General features: G+C 43.9%; 1 protein-coding gene across 6 annotated transcripts in view; it reads right to left on the reverse strand.

Moving 5' to 3' along the window:
- The window catches only part of Dap3 (death associated protein 3), a 28270-nt gene that overhangs the window by 3013 nt on the left and 1993 nt on the right, over positions 1–23264 (reverse strand). For 4 of the 6 annotated variants that reach the window (XM_050166345.1, XM_050166344.1, XM_050166342.1 and 1 more), the window contains exons 2-9: positions 15077–15130; positions 8944–9048; positions 6890–6991; positions 5690–5798; positions 5358–5450; positions 3790–3920; positions 2494–2733; positions 390–449 (exon numbers count right to left, since the gene is read on the reverse strand). In XM_050166345.1, the coding sequence (XP_050022302.1) occupies positions 390–449; positions 2494–2733; positions 3790–3920; positions 5358–5450; positions 5690–5798; positions 6890–6991; positions 8944–9048; positions 15077–15118 (882 nt within the window). In that variant the 5' untranslated portion in view covers positions 15119–15130. Of the gene's footprint in view, positions 1–389; positions 450–2493; positions 2734–3789; positions 3921–5357; positions 5451–5689; positions 5799–6889; positions 6992–8943; positions 9049–15076; positions 15131–16900; positions 17002–22123; positions 22225–23264 lie in introns of those variants that run through there. The other 2 variants (XM_050166343.1, XM_050166347.1) reach the window with 2 other exon arrangements.

Raw genomic sequence — 23264 nt, forward strand, 5'->3', positions numbered from 1 at the left:
CACTGCTGGCAAAATTTTAATGTCTTAAAAAACAAACAGGGGGCTGGAGAGATGGCTCAGAGGTTAAGAGCACTGCCTGCTCTTCCAAAGGTCCTGAGTTCAATTCCCAGCAACCACATGGTGGCTCACAACCATCTGTAATGGGGTCTAGTGCCCTCTTCTGGCCTGCAGGCATACACACAGACAGAATATTGTATACATAATAAATTAAAAAAAAAAAACCAAACAAACAAAAAAAAGAGACAGACAGACACACACTAGTGAGGAGGCTCAGTAGTAAAGGAACTTTCTACAGGGTCACTCTACACAGCTATGAACAATAAGATAGAAGAACAATAAAGCTGGCAGCACACTTTCCTCTGCGCATCTTGAGAATCTGGGGCACTTACCCAATCATTTTTCACCATTTTCCTTAGGCTGTGGACCAGGGATAGTTCCTCCGGGGCAATCTACATGTTGCCAACAAGAGAGCAGAGACATTAGGACTTTACTTTTCTGGCTGTTTCCTGAGAAAATTGAACGGATAATTAGATAAAAGGTCAAGGTTTTTTTTTTTTTTTTTTTGGAGACAGGGTTTCTCTGTAGTTCTGGAGCCTGTCCTGGAACTAGCTCTTGTAGACCAGGCTGGCCTCGAACTCACAGAGATCCACCTGCCTCTGCCTCCTGACTGTTGGGATTAAAGGCGTGCGCCACCACCGCCTGGCTAAATGAAAAGTTTTTAACTACTGTAACCACAGTACGAGAATATTCTTCCTCTGGAGTAAGAGAGGAAGAGGCAGGCAGGAGGAAAGAGGATGACTGTCCCAAGTGCACCTTCCTCCCTTCATATTTCTGATCTCTACATGGAAAATAGCAGAACCAAGGAAGAAAGCAAAGCTCCTGGGGCTCCTGCTGTCCTTGTTCATGTTCCCTTGGCTTGCAATGCACGATGGAGCATGTGACATCATGTGCTGGGTAATCTGTCAACTTCAACTGGGAGATTCTGCCATCAGACTGGCCCAGCGACAGCCTGCAGGACATTTTCTTGATTACTGATTGATGTGGAAGAGGGAGAGCAGCCCACTGTGGGTGGTGCCATCTATGGACAGGTGTAAAGAAAACAAACTGAACTGGATGGTGGTAACCCACAACCCTTAATCCCAGCACTCAGGGAGGCAGAGGCAGGTAGACTGTTCTGAGGCCAGCCTAGTCTACAGAGTGAGTTCCAGGACCGGCTCCCTAAGCACTGGGAAACCCTGCCTCAGAAAACAAAATAAGAAAACTGAGCAAGCAAGGAGGAGCAAGCTGGTAAGTATCACTCCTCCGTGTCCTCTCTTCCTCAGTGGACGACTGCCATATGGACCTGTCCTCTCACCCACGAGGAGTTGCTTTGGGTCATGGCGCTTCATCATGGCAAACGAGGCCTACTAAGCCGGGCGGTGGCAGCGCACGCCTCTAATCCCAGCACTCTGGAGGCAGAGGCAGGCGGAGTTCAAAGCCAGTCTGGCCTACAAAGCTAGTTCTAGGACAGGCTCCAAAACTACAGAGAAACCCTGTCTCGGAGAAAAAAAAAAAGAGAGAAACCTTGTCTCAGAAAACAAATAACAACAACAACAAAAAAGCATGCAAACTAAGACTTATCTTTCCTAGTTTCTTTGTTTGGTTTTTCAAGACAGTTTCTTTGTGTAGCTCTGGAGCCTGTTCTGGGGTTAAAGGCGTGCGCCGCCACTGCCCAGCTGACACATCTTCTTTTCTCTTTTGAAGCTAATTCACTGTGTTCCTCCCCCTTTTTATAGTGTAGAGATTGCAGTCTGTGCCCATTTAGGCTCACCATAGAGCTACTGCTGGCTTGTTTCCAGTTATCTTTTTGTTGTTTTTAAAGATTTAGTTTCTGGGCTGGAGAGATGGCTCAGCGGTTAAGAGCATTGCCTGCTCTTCCAAAGGTCCTGAGTTCAATTCCCGGCAACCACATGGTGGCTCACAACCATCTGTAATGGGGTCTGGTGCCCTCTTCTGGTCTGTAGGCATACACGCAGACAGAATATTGTATACATAATAAATAAATAAATATTAAAAAAATTTAGTTTCTTTATTTTTATTTTTTTAATCTTTTATTGAGACAGAGTTTCTCAGTAGCTATGGAGCCAATCCTGGAACTTGCTTTGAAGACTAGGTTTGCTTCCAACTCACAGAGATCCATCTGCCTCTGCCTCCTGAGTGCTGAGATTAAAGGCGTGCGCCACCACCACCCAGCAAGCTTTATTTTTATGTTATATTTTTCCTAACAGTATGTACGTCTACTGCATGAGTGCTTGGTCCAGAGTTACGGATGGTTCTGGACTGCCATCTGGAGACCAGGAACCAACCTGGGTCCTCAACAAGGGACCCAACGCAGCTGTTGTTCCAGTTCCAAACGTAATTTAAACTCCAGGGCAAAAAAGCATCCTATGTGGCCCTCCCAGGAAAGTAGCAGGCCTTGTGTATGACAGAATCAGAGCAAACAAATATTCCTACCAGGGTCCTGTCTTCTCTTTTCAGTGTGGTCCTTCCCCAGAGGGCATTGACCCCATCCACTGCTACCAGGAGGCGGAAGTGTCCTTCGGAACTCTGGCTCCTAAGCTCCTTCATCACGATCCCGACGGCGTCTGTGGCATTCCTCACGCGTGTTATGCCCTGTTCAACAACTTCTCCCAGAGGGCTGCCCTTCTCAGTGCTTTCTCTCTTGTTCCAAACGTACTTCCCCTGAACTTTTATCTAAAGGTAGGCAGAGAAAGAAATGAAAGAAGCTGAAGCCTTTCCCGACAGGGACTCAGCTGAACCACAAGGGGGTGCAATGTGGAAATCAGACCTCCAAAGCTAAGGCTGTCACATAGAGAAACCCTGTCTCAGATTTTTCTGTGCTGGGAATAAAGGTGTGAACTGCCACACCTGGCCCTTCCAGCTAAAAGGTCCAAACATCATCCTGCACACCCCATAGTGCTCATCAAATCCCAAGCTTCAAGCATACTAGGTAAGTGCTCTCTACTGACCTATACCAAGCCTTGGCATTCTCATTTTCCTTATTTCCTTTGTTCTTGTTTTTTTTTTTAAATAACAGGGTTTCCTTGTGTAGCCCTGGCTGTCCTGGAACTAGCCCTGTAGACCAGGCTGCCTCTGCCTCTAAGTGTGTGATGAAAGGCCTGAGCTACCACCACCTAGCTGGCATTCACATTCCCTAATACCTTTATTTACTTGTGCATGTGACCATGCATACATCCAAATATACAAAGTTAGCATGCTCTCCCATCAGGTTGAGAGGCACAGCGGCAAGCGCGCCATCTGCTGAGCTCACCCTGTCAATGCACTATTGCCGCAGACTGTACAGTGGGGAAGCCCCAGTTAGAGCTCAATCTAAGATGCCAGAGGGCTGGGTATTATGCATTCTGGGGTGAGGCTGAAGGACTGTAAATTCAAGGTCACCTTGGGGTACATAGTAGGCCCAGAGCCAGTCCAAACTACAAAGGAAACGAAACAAAACAAAATAAGACTGGAATGAAATCTTACTTTCACGTTTTTGGTTTATGTGGAGGAAAACCCTACTGCTGGCCATGTGCTTGTGGAGGATTAAGTTCCCCCAGAGAGAGTGATATTTACCAGGCACTCAATGGACAGCTTATAGCTGTTGTGAGTCCACTGTGAGCTAAAATATTAAAGGAATACAAAATGGCTTATTTATTATTAATTGCAATGTCAAGTCTCCATAGCACTCAAGGTGCAAAGATGGAATCTGGACAAAGGTCATCCTGTACTGAATTCCTAGCATGCAGTCACCTGGCTCAGGAAGCGCTTATTGGTGGTTTTGAAGTTCTTCAGCCAGGTGGACGCCTCTAGGGGCTGATCGAAGCGCTCTTTGTTGTAGGTGGACTGCAGAAGCTCCCGGCAGTTCTTCACCCAAAGATGAGCTTTTTAAAAAAAAAAAAAAAAAAAAGGCGTAAAAGTGAGGTAACCCAGACACAGAAAGACAAACACAGCATAAGTGGATATTAGACATAAGACAAAGGATAAGCAGCCCACAGTCCACAACCCAGAGAAGCCAGGAAACAAGGAGAACCCTAAGAGAGACAGATATGGATCCCCTGGGAAGGGCAAATAGAAAAGATCTCTTTAGTAAATTGGCAGTGTGGGGGGAAGGGAGTAGGAGGCAGGGAGAACACGAGGAATTGGGAAGACTGAGCTGGTAAAGGGCAGAGAAGGAGGGCAAGGAAAGAGATGTCTTGATTGAGGGAGCCATTGTAGGGTTAGCGAGAAACCAGACACTAGGGAAAATCCCAGGAATCCACTAGGTTGGCTCCAGCTAAGAATCTAAGCAGAAGAGGAGAGGGGATCTAGAATGCCCTGCCCCTGTAATCAGATTGATGAATACCCTAACTGTCATCACAGAACCTTCATCCAGGAACTGATGGAAACAGATGAAAAGATCCCCAGCTAAGCCTCCCCGAGTCTAGTCACAGGGAGGAGCGATAATATGAGCATGAAGGGGAAACATAGAAACAATGACCCAAGCTAGTGGGCGCTCACCAGCTCTGGACTGACAGCAGGAAAACCAGCGTAAAAGACGAATTAGGCCCTCTGCAAGTGGGGGACAGTTGTGGGCCACTAGCAGTGGAACCAGGATTTATCCCCAGTATATGATCTGGCTTTTTGGAAGCCTCTCTGCCTAGCTTAGATACAGGGGAGTGGACCGTGGTCCTGCCTCAAGTGATGACAGACTTTGCAGACTTATTTAAAAAGAAAAAATTAAATTAAAAATAAGTAAATAAAAATTGGTAGTGAGTCAACATGACAGTTCACTCAATATCTTATATTCTGATTATAATGCAATGCTCAGAGATCAAGAACATAAAGGATCAGTCCCCAGTACCATCACACACAAGAAAAAATGTCCATATCGTATTTTGGTATGTTTGTCTAATTTGAAGAGTCACGCACAGGACTGGAGAGACGACACAATGCCTAGGAGCACTGGCTGCGCTTGCATGGAACCCAGGTTCAGTTCGCAGCACCCACACAGCTTCCTCTGCATAGCCTGGCAGGCAGACCTGGAACTCAGCATGTAGACCAGGCTGGTCTCAAACTCACCTCTGCATCCCAACTGCTGAGATTAAAGGCATGTGCCACTACCACCCAGAATACTGCCTTTTTCTTTGTGCAGGACTGCACAGGCTCTGAGAGACTCACAACTGTAACTGACAGGACAAAAAGTGGTGTGTGGTTGTAGCCGGGAGACAGGGAGGCAGGAGGGGTTTGTTTCAGCTCAAGAATTCAGAGTTATTATGGGCACTATAGCATGGCCATGATCTCTTAGGCAGTCACAGAGAAGATACACAGGAAGCTCGTACCATCCGGGATATGCAGAACCAGCCAGTCATGTTTTGCACAGAAATGAACAGCATGGCAAAGACTGAGAGTTTTTCCTGTTCCCTTCTCCCCATCTAAAGCGTGTGTTAAAGAAAACATCGTCATGAGGAAGGCATTCCCCACCCATAGCGTTTCACACCAGGTGTGGTGGTGCATTTGGTCATCACAGCACTCAGCAGCAACAGCACAGGCAGATCTGCAGGAGTGTGCGGCCAGCCACTGATACACAGCAAGACCTTGTCCCAAACCCAGCATCTCCTTCTCCCAAAGGAGGGGAGAACGTACAAGGACCCAGGCATGTGGGAAAGGATACAGAGAAGATACCGCACAGCGGGGTGAGTGAACTTGGTATTTTTCAGGTAGCCCAGAAGCTCTAGAGCTGGCTTCCTTACCATCAGACAAGCTTCACCGAAAGTCTTCACCTAGGCAAAAAGGAGGAGGAGGAAGATGGGCGTGAAATTCTAGCCATGTGCATACTGAGACGGACACCACACACCACCGCTCATCCAAATGCAGTTATGAGAGCCTGGGTTGGCACCGAATTTGAAATCAATCCATGTATTTTAGCTAAAGTCTGAGGTACATTGTTTCATATCAAGTAACATAAATAGGTAGCTTTTGATGATTATTTTAAAAATATGTATGTATGTATGTATGTATTTTATGTATATGAATGTTCTACTTGCATGAATGATAGAAGGCACCAGATCTCATTATAGATGGTTGTGAGCCACCACGTAGATCCTGGGAATTGAACTCCATCTCTGGAAGAGCAGCAGTACTCTTAACTGCTGAGCAATCCCTCCTGCCTGATGCTTCTTCTTTCCATGTACTTATTTTGTGAGGATGGGGACGGAAATTCAGCTATGGACTAGCGAACACTACAGTTACTACAGTTTACCTTTTGTTAGCCACTTAAGTACACTATAGAACTAGGTAAATATTCTTTTATAAGCAGTACCCTGCACTTACCATATACATACATTTTTTTGTTTTTCTCTTGCTTTTTTACCATAACACAAGATCTCGTGCAGACAGTGAGGACCCTGAAGATCATTCAGCTTCTTCCTCGCAGAGCACTAGGCTGGCAGGTCTGGGCTAGCACAGACAAGGGTTTGCACTGGGACCTCATACTGTAGCCCAGGGTGGCCTATTACTCAACATACAGTCCAAACTGACCCCCAAACTTGAAGCAAGTCTTCTCCTGATGACTCTCAAGTGCTGGGATTACAGTTATGTGCCAAAATACCTACATTAAATTCACTTAAAAAAATATCATCTGAATGCCACGATTCCAGGAATCCTGCTCAGAAATTCACAGAAAAGGGTACTGCAATGTACTTAAGTGGCTAACAAAAGGTAAACAGTAGTAACTGTAGTGTTCACTAGTCCATAGCTGAATTTCTGTCCTTCAGAAATGTCTAAGTTTCTATGTCTCTCATTTAATCCTTTCCCTGACAACTGCCCACTGTACTTTGGGCTTCCCTGTTCTGGTCTCTGTATGAGCACCTACCTGCATCATGTACCTAGGAGGCAGGCCATGAGGAAATACTGTCTTCAGATCATGGAGGGGGATGCTATAGTACTGGCCCTCGTGCTGCTCCCCATGGTTAGCCTGGAAACACAAAGGAACAGGGGCAGGAGGTCACAGAGTGACACGGGCTTTGAAAAGAAGGTAGGCTGGGCGTGCAGTCCTAGCACTTGAAGGCTGGAACAGAATTATCTTAAATTCCAGGCAATCTAGGCTATAGAGACCACACCTCAAAAACAAACAAACAAAAAAAAAAACAAAAAAAACCAACCAAACAAACACAACAAACCACCACAAAAACAAAAAAATCCACAAACCAAAACAAACTAAAAATTCCAACAAAAAAACCACAACAACCAAAAAAACAAAACAAAACAAAACCTGAAATCAAAACACGCCTAAAAATAAGCTAACCACAACAAAGAGCAGCAACTCCTGCCAGGCAACACAGGGGCAAACAGCAACGTCTCAGAGAGGGGAAAGGATTTCTTTTAGAATAAGCCCAGGCTGGCCTTGAATGCTGTAGCTGCCTGAGTGCTGGAATTACATAGTGTGCTACTTGTATTTCCACCGAAAACACAGGCTGCTGAGACAGCAACATGGCTCAGGGAGTAAACACACTTGCTCCAAGCTTGACAACCTGAGGTCCAAACAGGAACTACATGGTGGAAGGAGAGCAATTCCCAAAAGTTGTTCTGTGATCTCTATATGACACAGGCATAAATCCATTCCCACAACAAATACATCTAATGAAGTGCTGCTATCACCAAATCCAGTGTATGTTATCATATAAATTTGGTGGCCTGACTAATAAAAGTTAGTTGTTCAGCAATTATTGATGGGGACCAACATGATTTCTGCCACCTGGATTCTTTCATGCTATGAAGAGATGCTTCAGACATGTGGTAAGATCATCTGCATGATGCTGTTTCCATAGAAACCCTAAAGGACTTGAAAAATAGCAGTGAAAGACACTTTAGAGTGACTTCATTAATTTATTCTATTTCATTTTGCATCTGTGAGAACAAGTGAAGGTTAACTTCAAGTTCTAAACATACCCTGATGAAATTATGTTTTGGTAGAGGTATATCTTTTTAAATTTCAACCATCATATTAAGACGGGAAGAATCAGATTGGGAGAAGCACACACAAAAGCTGACGGCTACCTTCACATTAAAGAAAGCAGGGCCTGCACTGACTCCATTTTTAAGAGGTGGTTCAACACTGGCACAGAGAAGAGCCAGGACCCAGGCTGCCAGGCTGTGAACCAGAACGAGGAGCACCACGGCCGCCAGACGCCAGCTCTGGTGAGCTTCTGGACACCAGTACATGACAAATCCTGGGTCCTCAGCACACTACTCAAGGGTTATCCCGCTGCACTTACCACAGCGAAAATTCTACTGCAACATAACCACAACAACTTTGAAGTTTAAAACATACACCAAATGGTTATTAAAGGAAAGCTGCCCCAGCTAAAAGATAAATAATTAGTGCCAAAATTATTTCAGAAGGAATTGGATTTAGGCAATTTTTGTTTGTTTGTTTTGAGACAGGTTGGTCTTGAGCTCAACAGAAATCCCCTTGTCTCTGCTGGGATTGAAGCGAGATTAAAGGTGGGCACCACTATGCCCAGCTAATTTAGCCAATTCTTAATTCAGCAAGATTCATGGCACCAGGTGAATTCATTGTTAAGATCACATTAGAGGACCAGTTAGTGCTGGTGCACACCTTTAATCCCAGCACTTGGGAGGCAAAGACAAGTGAGTCCAAGACCAGCCTTTTCTACAGAGAGAGTTCCAGGACAGTTAGGACTGTTACATAGAGAAACCATCTTGAAAAACAAACCAAACCAACTAAACAAACAAACAATCACATTAGAAGAAACTTGGACTAACTTTGTACTTTCTCTTTCCCCAGCACTGCAGGTTGAGTGACTCGCCCAGGCCATCACCTGAGCATAAGAAAACCAGTTTGCTGATGTGGAAAAGGAGTCCACGGCAACGCAGGAGCCCACCCCCTCCCCACACACAACTTACCGGGTCACTGTCACTGGTGCGGGAAACAGTTCTGGGACGCTCAGCTGGAACTGGATTGCTCTGAGGTGCTTGGGCACTCACGTGTAAAAAACACCGCAGGTCCAACTACAAAAGGAAAGTTTTTAAGTGTCCTAGAGTCATGAGGTTTTTAGATGCTTGTTGTCACAGAGGAGTCAAGCAATGTCTCTAAACATGACATTAAATACATTTTAGTTCTATACAAAATGGATCCTAATAATTCAGTAAATCCAGTCACAGTATTATCCGTTTGGTCTGTCTCAGCACATATATCACTAGGCTAGGGCTCTGTCCTACATGGAAACAAAGATTTCTGTCCTACTGTTCAGGAGTTCAGGGCAGCTACTGATAAGCTAAAATAACTCGGTTTTTGTTTTGGGGAGATGGGGGTCCCAGACCACACTCGCCCCTAGTTTATCACACGCCTGTCTCAGTTTCCCCAGCCTGAGACTATCTGCTGAACCAGCTCTCCTAGCCACACTTACTAATTTGAGTTGAGGTCTTGCTTACCTGCCTGGGCAAGCCTTGCATTCTGGGCTCAGTGATTGCTCTATCTCAGCCTTCTGAGAAGCTAGGAACACAGTGTAGGTGTACCCAGGTGCTCAGTTCAGGAAATTTGTTTAATTCACTTGCACTGTGATGCATGATTCCTAATATTGGAACATTCTGAGGCATAAGAAATGAACCCTCAACCATGAGGGTTAGTGCAGTGTGCGTCAGTGTGGAGGGTCGTAAGCTCACTCACAAGATGTATCTGGCACTGAATTCAGAGGTCTGGCTGCCTCTGCCTTCCGAATGCAGGGGTTAAGTTATACCCTCTTTCCTTTCTTTCTGACAGAGTCTGGCCTTCAACTGTAAAGGTCTGGCTGCCTCTGCCCCATCAGTGCTGCAAGTAAAGGCGTGTGCGTATCTGCCTGTAATGATGGCCAGCAAACTAACAACCTTTCATTAGTGACATGGAATTGGGGGACTATGTAATGTCCAGCTAAGCAAAAAGCTAAGTGAACCACACTCAGGAACTCACAGAATGGTGGAAGGAGAAACAGATGGGATCTTAGGAGACAAATACAGGAAAATCCTAAGGAGAAATCTCAATGCACAGCACATGGGGATGCATGTCTATAAACCAGCATTCAGTAGGGCCAGGAGCTCAAGTCCAGCACGGGCTTGATGAGATGCTCCTAAAGAAAAGAGTCCCCGAGCCTTACAAAGGCGTGAGATTAGGACATGAATTCAAGAGGAACAGAAAAGGGAATTTGAGTGTATAGCCGGGGGAGCTGCCTTATAAGTCCCGGCAACTTCCAGAGTGTAGTGACAGATGTGGCCTGAGAGCTGTAAGCTGGAATAAATCCTCCCCTCCCCAGACTGGTTTTGGGCAGGTGTTTAATCACTGTCTGAAAAATCCTACCGAAGATCACAACCAAGCTTCATTTCAAAATCTCTATTCTTTTTTTTTTTTAATATTTATTTATTATGTATACAATATTCTGTGCGTATGCCTGCAGGCCAGAAGAGGGCACCAGACCTCATTACAGATGGTTGTGAGCCACCATGTGGTTGCTGGGAATTGAACTCAGGACCTCTGGAAGAGCAGGCAATGCTCTTAACCTCTGAGCCATCTTTCCAGCCCTTCTACTTTTTAGACAGGGTCTCATTCCTAGGTGGCCTGGAACTGCAGACTAGGCTAGCCTTCAATTCACATAAATCCAACTGTCTGTCTCCCATCTTGTGGGGCCCAGGGATTGGACGCAGGTTGTCAAATGAAGTGGTATTTCATTGTATTATAACACATAAAGTGTGCTGGAAGAACAGAAAAGTAAAACAGGCACACTGGCCAGCTATTACAGACCAGGCAGCAATGACACACACCTTTACTTCCAGTAGCCACATTAGTTGCCATAGAAACCAGGGATTAATGGTGCACACCTTTAATCCCAGAACCAGAGAAGATTATAAAACAGGAGGAGGCAGCTCTCAGTCTCATTCTGAGATTCTGAGAGGCAGTATCGCCATGAGGTCAAGGTAAGAGCCAGTGGCTGGCTGTTTTGCTTTTCTGACCTTCAGGTTGAACCCCAATATCTGTCTCTGGGTTTTTATTATTTTTGTGCTTCAGTAGAGCTTAGTGTCTCAAGCTTTCAATGTTCTGGACTCAGCATTTCAGTGCAGGGATTACAGGCATGCACACCACATCTGGCACAGATTCCCAGAGTCCACATAAAAGTGAAGGAACTCATCGTCTTCATTTCCACAGGTACAACCCTCTATATACATCATATACAGCAATAATAAATACATTTTTAAAAATGTAGAAAACTGCCAGGCAGTGGTGATGCAAGCCTTTGGGAAGCAGAGCAGGTGAACTAATGTGAGTTCCAAGACAGCCAGGACAAAGAAACTCTGTCCTGAAAACAAAACCAAAACCAAACTCAAACAAGTAGGCTAGGGAGCTGGGGACATGGCTCGGTGGTTGAAAGCACCAGCAGCTCGTCCAGAAGACTCTGGTTTATTCCCGCACTCACATGGTAGCTCACGGCACCTGGAACTGCGATCCCAGGTGATCTGCATCCTCTCTGGCCTCCACAGGCACCAGGAATGCACAAATGCACAGATACATATGCAGACAAACAAGTAGACACATAAATAACAGTAACTAAAACATTCCAGCGTCACAAGGTGGAGCTATTTCTACAGTACTCTGATGACTTCTTAGGTAGTTTTCTTCTTCAGTAAATAAGAAGCTAACAAAATGGATTCCTTATGTCTTAAATAGTTTCTTGAGCTGGGCGGTGGTGGCTCACACCTTTAATCCCAGCACTCAGGAGGCAGAGGCTGGCGGATCTCTGTGAGTTTGAGGCCAGCCTGGGCTACAGAGCAAGTTCCAGGACAGGCTCCAAAGCTATAGAGAAACCCCATCTCTCGAAAAACTAAACCAAAGCAAAAAAAAAAAAAAAAAAAAATTTCTTTTTAAAAGCCTCATTTCTGGGAAAACAAGCCTATGTACAATTCCTTCTGCTTAGTTCCAGAATGGACTTCATGCAGTTCCCCAATTACCAGGGAGTCAAACCAGGTAATCCTGAGCCAAGCAAAAACCATATACATTAAAATATATATATTTTATTTTTATGTGTATGGATATCTGTGCACCACATGTGTCCAATGGTGCCCTCAGAGGACAAAGTGCAAAGGGGTCACATGGAACTGGAGTTATAGGTGGTTGGAGCTGCCGAGTCAGTGCTGGGGATCAGATAAGCATCTTCAGCCAGTGTTTTTTACCACTGAGCCAGCTCTCCAATTATACCTCCTTTTTGAGACAAGTTCTTACTATGTAACTCTAGCTGACATGGAACTCACTATGTAAGCCATACTGACCTTAAATTCAGATGTTTGCCATCTCTTCTCCCTGCCCACTGAGATGAAATGCATGCATCACCACACCTGGCCCTTATTTTTTTCTTTCATGTGCATTCTGCCTGCATCTGCGTGTGCCTCATGCTCAAGACCAGAAGAGGACACCTGATCCTCTGGAACTGAAGTCACAGGTCATCTGCAAGAGCAGCAAGACCTCTTACCTACCAAGCCAACTTTCTTGCCCCAAATGTGTTTTCTTTTGTAATTTTTTTGTTTTGTTTTGATTCTCTAAAATGGATAGAGACTTTTTATAAATCCTAGGGTAGGAACTGGAAAAAAAAAAACAGAAAGAAAACAAACACCTCCTTCCAATCCCAAAGATGTACAAGGAGAATGTAAACACCTCCTTCCAATCCCAAAGATATACAAGGAGAATGTTCCTCTGTTGCAACTGACCCTTCTTCTAGGTCTCATCCTGTTTCTGGCTCTCAAGCAACCAAGGTTTAGCAGTACTCATAAGTGCTGCCCAAGAACCAGACAGCCAGTGTAGTCATGTATTCATGACTACTGAACTGTATGCTTCTGAGGAACATGGAAAGCATGTCATATGTGCACTGGAATGTTTGTTTACACTGTGTGTCTCTGCCTAAGGAGCCTTCTGATTGCTTTAATAACAGCTAAATGGCCAATAGCTAGGCAGGAGAGAATAGACAGGACTTCCAGGCAGAGGCAGAAAGACAAACTGAGAGGAGGAATCTAGGTGTACGATTTTGACACAGGACATATGTTGTGTTTTACTAAGACAAGGTAATCAAGCCATGTGGCAGAACGTAGGTTTAAAAAATATGGGTAAATTAAGTTATAAGAGCTAGCTGAGAAAAAGCCTAAGGAAGGTCAAGCTTTCATAATTAATAAGTCTCCAGGTATTATTGCAGGCTGGTGATCCAAAAATAGTCCAACAAGAAAGCTTGCGAAAGTTAGGCCATCGGCTCTAAAATCCACCAGCTAGCATCTACACTGGCTTTACAGCTTCATGACCTGTCTTCTTAATAGGTTATTTATCCATTCTAATTCATAATTTCCGCAACTTTAAAACAAGGATATTATATTGTCATAAAGATCAAGAAATAAGGCACACACGCATACGTGTGCGGACACACACACACACACACACACACACACACACACACACACCCACCCCTTTAATCCCAGCATTTGGGAGGCAAAAGCAGGCGGATTCTTATGAGTTCTAGGACAGCTGAGGCAACACAGTGAGATCGTGTTTAAAAAAACAAATATAAGCCAGGCAGCGGTAGTGCACGGTTTAATCCAGCACTTTTGGAAGCAGAAGCAGGTGCATCTCTGTGACTTTGAGGCCAGCCTGGTCCAAAATAGTTCCAGGACAGCCAGGACTGTTACACAAAGAAACCCTGTCTCAAGACAGACGTAGAAAGAGACGTGGAGACACTGCTGTCTTCCTCCCTATCCTTGTCACATGCACTTCTGTAGACCAACGGGATTTAACGCCTACATTTGTATAAACTAACAAACACACACAACAAATATTTGGTAAATTATTGAAAAGAATAAAACAAACCAGTAAGATAACATCTTCCCCTCTAAGCAGACAGGTCAGCCTGGACCCTTCTATCTTAATCTCCCAAGCGCTTCTACAGACTGTGACACCATGTCCAATGTAGGACTGTCAGGATATATTTTTGTGTTTTTATGTGTGTGTGTGTGTGTGTGTGTAGGTCAGAAAAAAAATGCTAGATATCCCTTAGACCCGAGGGATGCTGGGGATCCGAACTCGAATCCCTGCGTTTGTTCAGTGTGAGCCCCTAACTCAGGAGTCATCTCGCTGTCCCCATCTTTTTTGAAGGGTAGGGTGAGGAGAGCTGGCAGGGTCTCACGTATTCTAGGCTAGACTCAAGTGTGTCACACAATTGAAAGTGACCTTGAGTGTCTGATCCTCCTGCCCCCACCTCCAAAGTTTGGATTGCTGATTTCTACTTGTTCAGTTCATGTGGTACTGGAACTCAAACCCAGGACTTCTGGGATGTGAGTCAAGTCCTCTACCGAGCTACATTTCCAGTACAAATGCAGGGCTATCTTGTCCTTCCTTCCTGTATGTCATGTATGAATTGTCATGTGCATGCACGTGTGGAGACAAGGGGCTGATTTCAACTGTTTCCCTTGATTTCTTTCTACCTCGTTATTTTATTTATCTATTTATTTTTGAGGCAGGGTCTTTGAATGCATCTGAAACTTACCAATTTAGCTAGGCCAGTCAGCCCACCCACCATGCACTGCAAGGGTCTACCTATGTCCATCCTGCCAGTTCTGAGGTTACACACCCACCCCAGCTTTCACTTGAGAGCTGCACGCAGGTCCTGACTCTTGCCTGCCACTACCACTTTACTAACCAAACTATCTGCCCAGTCTCCAGAGACAGACTTTTTAATACATGATTTTATTCTATTATCAAAAATGTAATGTCAAAAAGCCAACTTGCTTTCCTTTTCAACAGTTCACCTTTACAAAACTTTTAAAATGATAATTACCCTACCACATGTTATCTCAAGCACACTATTTTTGTCTGTGGTTTAGGGAGGCTCACTAGGCAGGCTAGGCTGGCCTTGAACTCCCAATCCTCTTGCCTTAGCTCTCTTAGCTCACACTGGATTCCAGGCACACCTACCTTCAAGCCAACAATTCTGAGAATTTACCTGAAAATGAGAGACGTGAGCAGTCTGTTGGGACTTACCTTCTGGACCCTGGAGAAAAGCCTTGTTATTCCTGTCAACATTGTCTTTGCTCTCTTAAAAAAATAAAGAGACAGAGAAAAAAGAAGGTAAGCCACTATTAAAAGATATTTGCAATATAAAAATCTGATACTATCTAGAATATCATAGAAAATCATCTATGAATCAACAGACTAGGCAAAACACAAAAATAAGCATTTCACTCAGGAAACATTATGGGTAATAATTTTATACATTTTTTTAAAAGTGACATATATTTATTTATTATGTATACAACTCTCTGCCTGCCAGAGGAGGGCGCCAGATCTCTTTACAGATGGTTTGGAGCCACCATGTGGTTGCTGGGAATTGAACTCAGGACCTCTGGAAGAGCAGACAGTGCTCTTACCCACTGAGCCATCTCTCCAGCCCCCTGGGTAATAATTTTAATATCACAAGTCACAAGAATGAAATCAAAACCTCAATAATGAGATGCCAATCATAAACCCATCCACCATCTTAAGAAAAATAAAAAAGTGCCACGCCAATTGTAAAATCCAAATGTATGGGGGGAAAAAAAAATCAACCTTTACAGAGACCTGATACCCAGTGTCAGTCTGAAACCATGGAAGACACCACACCAAAAATACTCGTTTTTTTTTTTTTAGTATACATATTCTTACAATAAAGTTCAATGAATAAATGATGGCATTTTACTAAATGCCTTATTTAAATAAATAGAATCATAATAAATAAGTTACATAAATGTAGTTTCCCCCCTTTCCAGATGGGGTGTCATTATACAGTTTAGGCTGGTGTCTAATTCATGGTCCTCTTGCCTCTGAGCAAGCATTCAGACAGATCTTCTTCAAAATATCTTAGTATACCTTCATCTTCATTTAGATGAAGCACTTTCTACCACCTCTTTGGCATATCTGAACTCCCAGCATTATTACCCTCTCTCTCTTTTAAAATTAAATTTCATTTTTTTTCTCTCTAAATCTCTGGTTTTCCTTAAAATCACAGAGTGCACGCTATCTGTCTCTGCCCCCCCCCCCCCCCCCCCCCCCCCCCCCCCCCCCCCCGCCAAGTGCTGGGATTAAAAGCATATGCACCATCATACCAGGCTCCAGATCACCATCATACCATGCCAGGCTCCAGCATCATTACTCTTAAGCTTCGATCTTTAATTAACGAAGGGCGACTTGACAGTCTCGAGTGCTGCCACTGTTTATCTGATACCTAAACGACTACTAGCTGGCAGCATGGTAGAGTGAACATGGTGGGAAACAAAGGTTCGGGTCCAGGAAAGATGGGGCGCCACAACCCAAGAGTTCAACAGGTCCAGGAAAGATGGGGCGCCACAACCCAAGAGATTCAACAGGTCCAGGAAAGATGGGGCGCCACAAACCCAAGAGTTCAACAGGTCCAGCAAAGATGGGGCGCCACAACCCAAGAGATTCAACAGGTCCAGCAAAGATGGGGTGCCACAACCCAAGAGTTCATCAAGTTCATCAGAATGGCATTCAAATTTGCAAACTGCTCATTGCTATAATTTTGGACCATGGTTGACTTTGAATTTTTTTAAAATATTTATTTATTTATTATGTATACAATATTCTGTCTGTGTGTATGTCTTCAGGCCAGAAGAGGGCACCAGACCTCATTATAGATGGTTGTGAGCCACCATGTGGTTGCTGGGAATTGAACTCAGGACTTGGAAGAGCAGGCAATGCTTTTAACTTCTGAGCTATCTCTCCAGCCCTGACTTTGAATTTTTTAAAGATTTTCTTTTTTATGTCTACAAATGCTTTAACTACATGTATGTATATGTACTATATTTATACCTGATGCTAACAGAGATCAGAAGAGGGCACTGGATCTCCTGGAACTGGAGTTATAGATGGTTGTGAGCCACATGGGAGTGCTGGAAGCTGAACCAGGTCGTCTATAAGAGTAACAAGTATTCTTTTACCTGCTGAGTCATCTCAATAGCCCTATTGTTGACCTTGGATGACTGAATTTATGGAAAGCAAATTCTTCCACAGGTAGAGATTCCTGTACTTCAATGTAACCACAGCTACATAGCATTGACTGAATAACTAAATGAAATCTCTTGGTAATTATTACTTTATACCTGTTACAACACAAATTATTAAATCAATAACATAACAAGAGAGTTGTACCAATACCAGTAAATACCATGAACAAACACACAAACCAGCCTGGAGAGATGGCTCAGTGTTAAGAACATTTGCTGCAGCTGCAATGCACTCAGGCTTGAAGCTCAGCACTGCACAGCAGCTTACAACAGTCTGTAATTCCGGTGCCATGGGATTGGGTGCCCCTTCCTAGACTCCATGTGTACCAGACATACATGCAAAACACAATATTTTTAATAAAAGATGTATTTTCATCTTATGTCTATGGGTGTTTTGCCTGCATGTTTGCAAGGGCACTGCATGCATGCTTGGTTCCCACGTCTCAATCATGGGTGGTTGTGAGCTGCCACACTGGTATTGGTAATCACATACCGTTTTAGTTACCATTTACTTTTTAATTAATTCCTTAATTCAGTCACTCAAGAAAAACATGAAGTACTTCCATGTGCTCACTCATGCAGGGTACAGAGGTGACAAGACTGATGTGGTTTCTACTGGCCTGCCCTCCCCCTTCTTTTTGAGATGGGGCCTTACTATGGAACCTTAGCTGTTTTGAACTCATGACATGGACCAGAGTGGTCTGGAACTCACAGAGCTCCTTGTGCCCAGGCCCCCTGAATGCTGGAATTAAAGGCAGGCTCCACCAGCTCCTGCTTCCCTTTCACCTGCAGGGCTCCAGGGCTCTTTTGCTAGACATGGAAACCACAGCCCTAAAGCATCATTTCCCGAGATATCTGGCGAATACTAACTAGTCCTATAAAATGAACCAATGGACTATGATCAAAGACATCTGAGAAATAATGCACTCATTAACTTTTGATAAATTTAAAATATATATCAAAATTCTTAGGGAAAACTATAATAAAGACCCTTGATTTTATTTCCTTGCTTCCTTTCTTATTTTGAGGCAGAGTCTCATATAGCTCACGCTAGCTTCAAACTTGCTATGTAGCCAAAGATGGCCTCTACCTCCCAAGTACCAGATCAGCAGGTTTGTGCCACTGTGCTGCTAAGAGACTTCCCTTTAAACCACAACCCAGACTTATCCAGCTGAGAATCCCTTTACTGCAGAGCAGCATCAGCACCACTGCAGGTTAGGGTGGAGGCAGCTGCTATGGGGGCAAGGCTGTAGCTCAGAGTGTGGGTTCAAGCCCATGGACAAACCCTTCACCACTCACAGGCTGGAGCATAGCTCTATCTAATGTGTTACCTCTTCTACTTAATTCTCTTGGTCTTTACAAAGTCTTCATTAAGCTGGGACATAGTGGCACACACCTTTAACTTGGGAAGCAGAGACAGGCGGAACTCTGTGAGTCCGAGACCAGCTTGGTTTACAGAGCGAGTTCCAGGACAGACTCGGCCACAGGAGTACTGCTGTGAGATCAGTACTGGCCTGGGCTACAATGTGAGTTCCATGTTAGCCTGAGGTACTGAGAGATACCCTGTCTCAAAAACCGAAACCAAGCTCTACTGCCCCCCCCCCCAGCCAAACCAAAAAACAAACAAAACCACAGTCGCACCAAGGGCTGGGAAGTAGCTCAGCTTGTACAGTGCTTCCTTACCAAGCACAGAGTCCTAGATTTCCTCTCCAGGACTGCATAAAACAGGCACCTGAGAGGTGGAGGCAAGTTCAAGGTTAGCCTACACTACTTGAGACCCTGTCTCAATCATCCTATAGTAAACTACGCTTTGTTTTACTTGTACAGTAATAATGTCAGGGATCGGCTCAGGGCCTTGTGTATAAGACCAAGGCTCTAATGAAAGACGCGCCCGGCTTGCTTGCTTGCTTGATGTACTCATAGGCAGGGTTTCATATTGGGTGCAGACTGGTCCTGAATTCTTTTTTTTTTTTTAAAGATTTATTTATTTATTGTTGAAATAGGAGCGGCGGGGCTGCGTCCCTGGCACCCGGCTGCCCGCATGGCTAGCTTATGCCCGAAATAATTACACGGAAACTGTATTCTTTCAAACACTGCCTGGCCCGGCTAGTTCCAGCTTCTTATTGGCTAGCTCTTACATATTGTTCTAACCCATTTCTGATATTCTGTGTAGCCCACGAGCTGGCTTACCAGGGAGGATCTTAACCTGCATCTGTCTGGAGCGGGAGAATCATGGCGACTCTCTGACTCAGCTTCTTTCTCCCAGAATTCTCTTCTGTCTACTCCGCCTACCTAATTTTCTGTCCTATGAGGGCCGAGGCAGTTTCTTTATTATAATTAACCAATGTCTTTCCTCCATCATTTCCCCTTTTTCTGTTTAAACAAAAAAAAAAAGGCTTTAACTTTAACATAGCAAAATTACATATAACAAAACAGTTATCAAGTAAAAATTACAGTTACAATATTTATATCTATTTTATCTCTTATCATAACTAAGGAAAACTATATTCATTCTTCAACTCCATCAAAGGCTCCAGAAGGATATAATAATACCTAAGTAAACAGGAAGTCCAAAACTCTAGAAATGACAGAGATTATTGTATATAGTTGTATTTGGTTTAGTTCTGTCTTATTTAGACAAAAGGGGGAGATGTAGGGATAAGTCCCACCCCTTAGGGGGCGTGTTCGCCTCAGGCTAAAGTTTTCCTATAAATTTGGCGAGCGTGCTCCCAGCGCTAGCTTCTGCTTTCCTGGTCTCCGCGGGAACAGTGGTTCTGTAAGTCTATTCCTCCATTAAAGCTGTCTAAATTTTGACAATCTGTCTGCATTCGCTTACGCCGTTACAATTTATTATGCATACAACATTCTGTCTCCATGTATGCCAGCACACCAGAAGAGAGCGCCAGATCTCATTACAGGTGGTTGCTGGGAATTGAACTCAGGACCTCTGGGAGAGGATCTCTCCAGCCCCCATGGTCCTGAATTCTTGGCAATCCTCCTGCCTCAGCCTCCCAGATGCTGGGATTACAAGTGTGAGGCACTATGCCTGGCTCCAAATTACATTTTCAATCATTTCAAATAATTATAAGGACAGCTAGGTGTGGTGATGCATGGCTTTGAGCCAGTACTTAGTAAATTCAAGGCAGCCTGCTCTACACAGCAAGGTCCAGGCTACCTGCTGCTTCACAGTGAGACCTCATCTCAAAACAACTAGATAAGCAGAAAATAAAATCATACTGACAAATTAGAATCGGGGCAGGGCTGCCATTCCACAGGCTCAAGACAGCCCTTATCATTACTTTCCCTTCCCTTCCCAGTGACTACAGGCTGCCTTGCTCATGGATCTCTCCCGTTTTTGAAATCTGCAACTTCATTTTGCTCACATTACATCATTGCGATTTGGAGTTTTCTGTGTCTCTGATGAGCAGCCACAATCTTATTTGTAGTTTTTTATTTATCACATCATTTTTTATGTGATATATAGATTTACTACATAATCTAGCAGAATCATATTATGTGGGAAATTATTCTGTCCATCCTATCGTTGTTCTTGGGGGGTTATTGTTGTAGGTTGTCTATTTTTGCTTTGAGACAGGACCTCGTAGATAGGCTTGGCTAGTCTGGGACTCACAGAAATCCATCAGCCTCTGCCTCCCAAATCTGGGATTAAGGGCATGTGCCACCATGCCTGGTTTATGTATGTTAAAAAGCAGACAACAACAACAACAAACCCCTTTATTTTTAGTGTGCATGTATGTGTGGGTTTGAGTGGATCTCAGAGGACAACTCTGTGGAAACAGTCCTTTCCTCCATAACACAGATTATGGGGATCGAACTAATGTCACCAGCCTTTAGTAGCACGCGCCTTCACCCACTGAGCTGTCAGCCCAGTCACTCTTATCTCTGCCAGTTCAATAGCTGAAGATCCATCCATTCCATGAGGTGCCCTCCCCCACCCAGGGGTTCTCTGTGTAGCGCCACCACCACCCAGTCAACGAGGTGCGTTTTAGTGAACACTCTATTGTTTCTGGTAGGTTCTCAGGAATACACAAAAAAATCAGAATATTATTTTACTTGCCTCTACTTAGCTGACATCCATACATAAACTGGTGTACTTACTGAAAGTTACTGGAATTCAGAAACCATTTCAGAGTGCATTTCATACACTGGTGACCAAATTAAATGTAGTGTTTTGGTTTGGGTTTGGGGGTAGCTCAGTGGTTCCATGCTTGTTTATCAATTCTAAGACCCTGGGTTTCATTTGTAGCATCATCAAAACAAAAAACCCAAAGCAAAACAAGCCAAACTGCCCATTCCTCCCGAAAATACTAAGGTGGAGGTTGAAAGAGAAGTCAATTCCATTACAGCATTGAACCTGAGGGTAAAAGACGGGTCACTGTTGTGAGGTATTTGACTACCCTGTTTAATAAAAACTTATGCAGCTAACAGTTAGGCAGGAAGAATAGGTGGGACTTCTAGGCAAAGAAAGGAACTGGGGATGGGTCCAGGCAAGCAGAGGAGATGCCAGGAGAGGCAGAACAAGTCAGAGGTACAGAATGAAAGAAAGGTAAAAAGCCACGTGATAGAACATAGATTGTAAAATATGGGTTAATTTAAGTTAGAAGAGCTAGTAGGACAAGCCTAAGCTACAGGCTGAACTTTCATAATGAATAGGAAGTCTCTGTGTCATTACTTGGAACTGGCTAGTGGAGCAGAGAAAGACTTGTTACAGACTACAGTGGGATTTAAGTGCATCATCAAAGCACAAAATTTTCTATATTTGCAATACAAATGAACACTTAAAAGGCTTTCAGACTTATGCAGCTGCTAGGAAAATTTACTACGGGGGCTGGAGGAACGCTGCTGCTTTCCCAGAGGATCCAGGCTCCATCCCCTGCACCCACATGGTGGGTCAGAATCCAACACTCTCTTCTTGCTTCTGGGATTATTGTACATGAATGCCTCCCTCCCCCACATACATACAGGCAAAACACCTAGACACACAAAATAATAAGAAAATAAATCTTACTATGAAGGCAGCAGGGCAAAGGGAAAAGTTCTGTTTTCAAGATTCAGGTAACTACAGTCTAAAGATCAAGTTACGGCTTTCTGTGGGCTCAAGCTTCTTTACTGGAAAAGGAGGGTAAGATTATCTCAGAGTGTTGCTGTAAGGATTACACAGGGACACGCGTTCTTCCGGCATGGTATTCTTCTATCTATGCTTTCCAATCCTGTACTTTCTTTCACTCCTTCCCTCCATCCTTTGCTGCTGTTTGGAAACAGTCTCACCTAACCCAGGCTGGCCAAAACCTTGCTGTGGATGACCTTGAAGTTCTGATCCTCCTGCCTCCACTTCCTAAGTGTTGAGATCACAGCCTTTAGCGTGGCTCGTTCTAGTACATAAGTAGCTGACACTGACTTTAACATTTGCATTTACTTGGAAACAGACTATGAAAACTTGTAAAGAAGTCAGTGTGCATGCGTGCAAGCACACGCCCATACAAAATTGCATACATGAAGCTATTAAAGAAAGATGAATGCAAATCTAGCTGGGCTCCATTAATCAGCTAGAGCTTGGTTAGCAAAAGTTAATTACACAGCAAGGTAATTAAGGCTGATTTTTTTTTTTTAACTCAAAGAAGAAAACATGAAGACAAATCCTGACCCATACAGGTAATGGGGGAATGTTAGGTCATCTGAAAGCCAGGCGTGGACTCATGCCTGTAATCCAAACACCAGGAAGCCTAAGACAGAAAACTGTCAGAGTCCCAGGCAAGTCAGGGCTAAAGAGACTGTCTCAAAAGACACTCTAAAGATACCCTAATGCCCACCCCCAAAAAGACTGTTTGAATTTTCATTGGATGGGTCTTGGAGATGAATGGAATTCCAGATAAGAAGGGAAAGTGAAATAGCTTGTTCCTCAAAAATTTTGTTCTGCTTTTTGTGGGATACTAAAATTTGGTAAACCAAACATTGGGGTTTTAACATCCCATAGTTTTGAATTCAGTCATCAAATGTCAGAGCACTTTTAAGAAACAGATATTAGCAGTCAAGGAATGCCATAAACCTTGTTTAACTAACAGTTTGAACATAACACAAACTACTAATTTACACCTACAAGTCTTATCAACATCAACAGCACTGTAAATGGTAATGATAATATTCTGCCT

The sequence above is a fragment of the Alexandromys fortis genome, unplaced genomic scaffold, assembly GCF_014885135.2.
Source record: "Alexandromys fortis isolate MF-2015 unplaced genomic scaffold, M_Fortis_MF-2015_v1.1 scaffold_152, whole genome shotgun sequence".
NCBI classification, from domain to species: domain Eukaryota; kingdom Metazoa; phylum Chordata; class Mammalia; order Rodentia; family Cricetidae; genus Alexandromys; species Alexandromys fortis.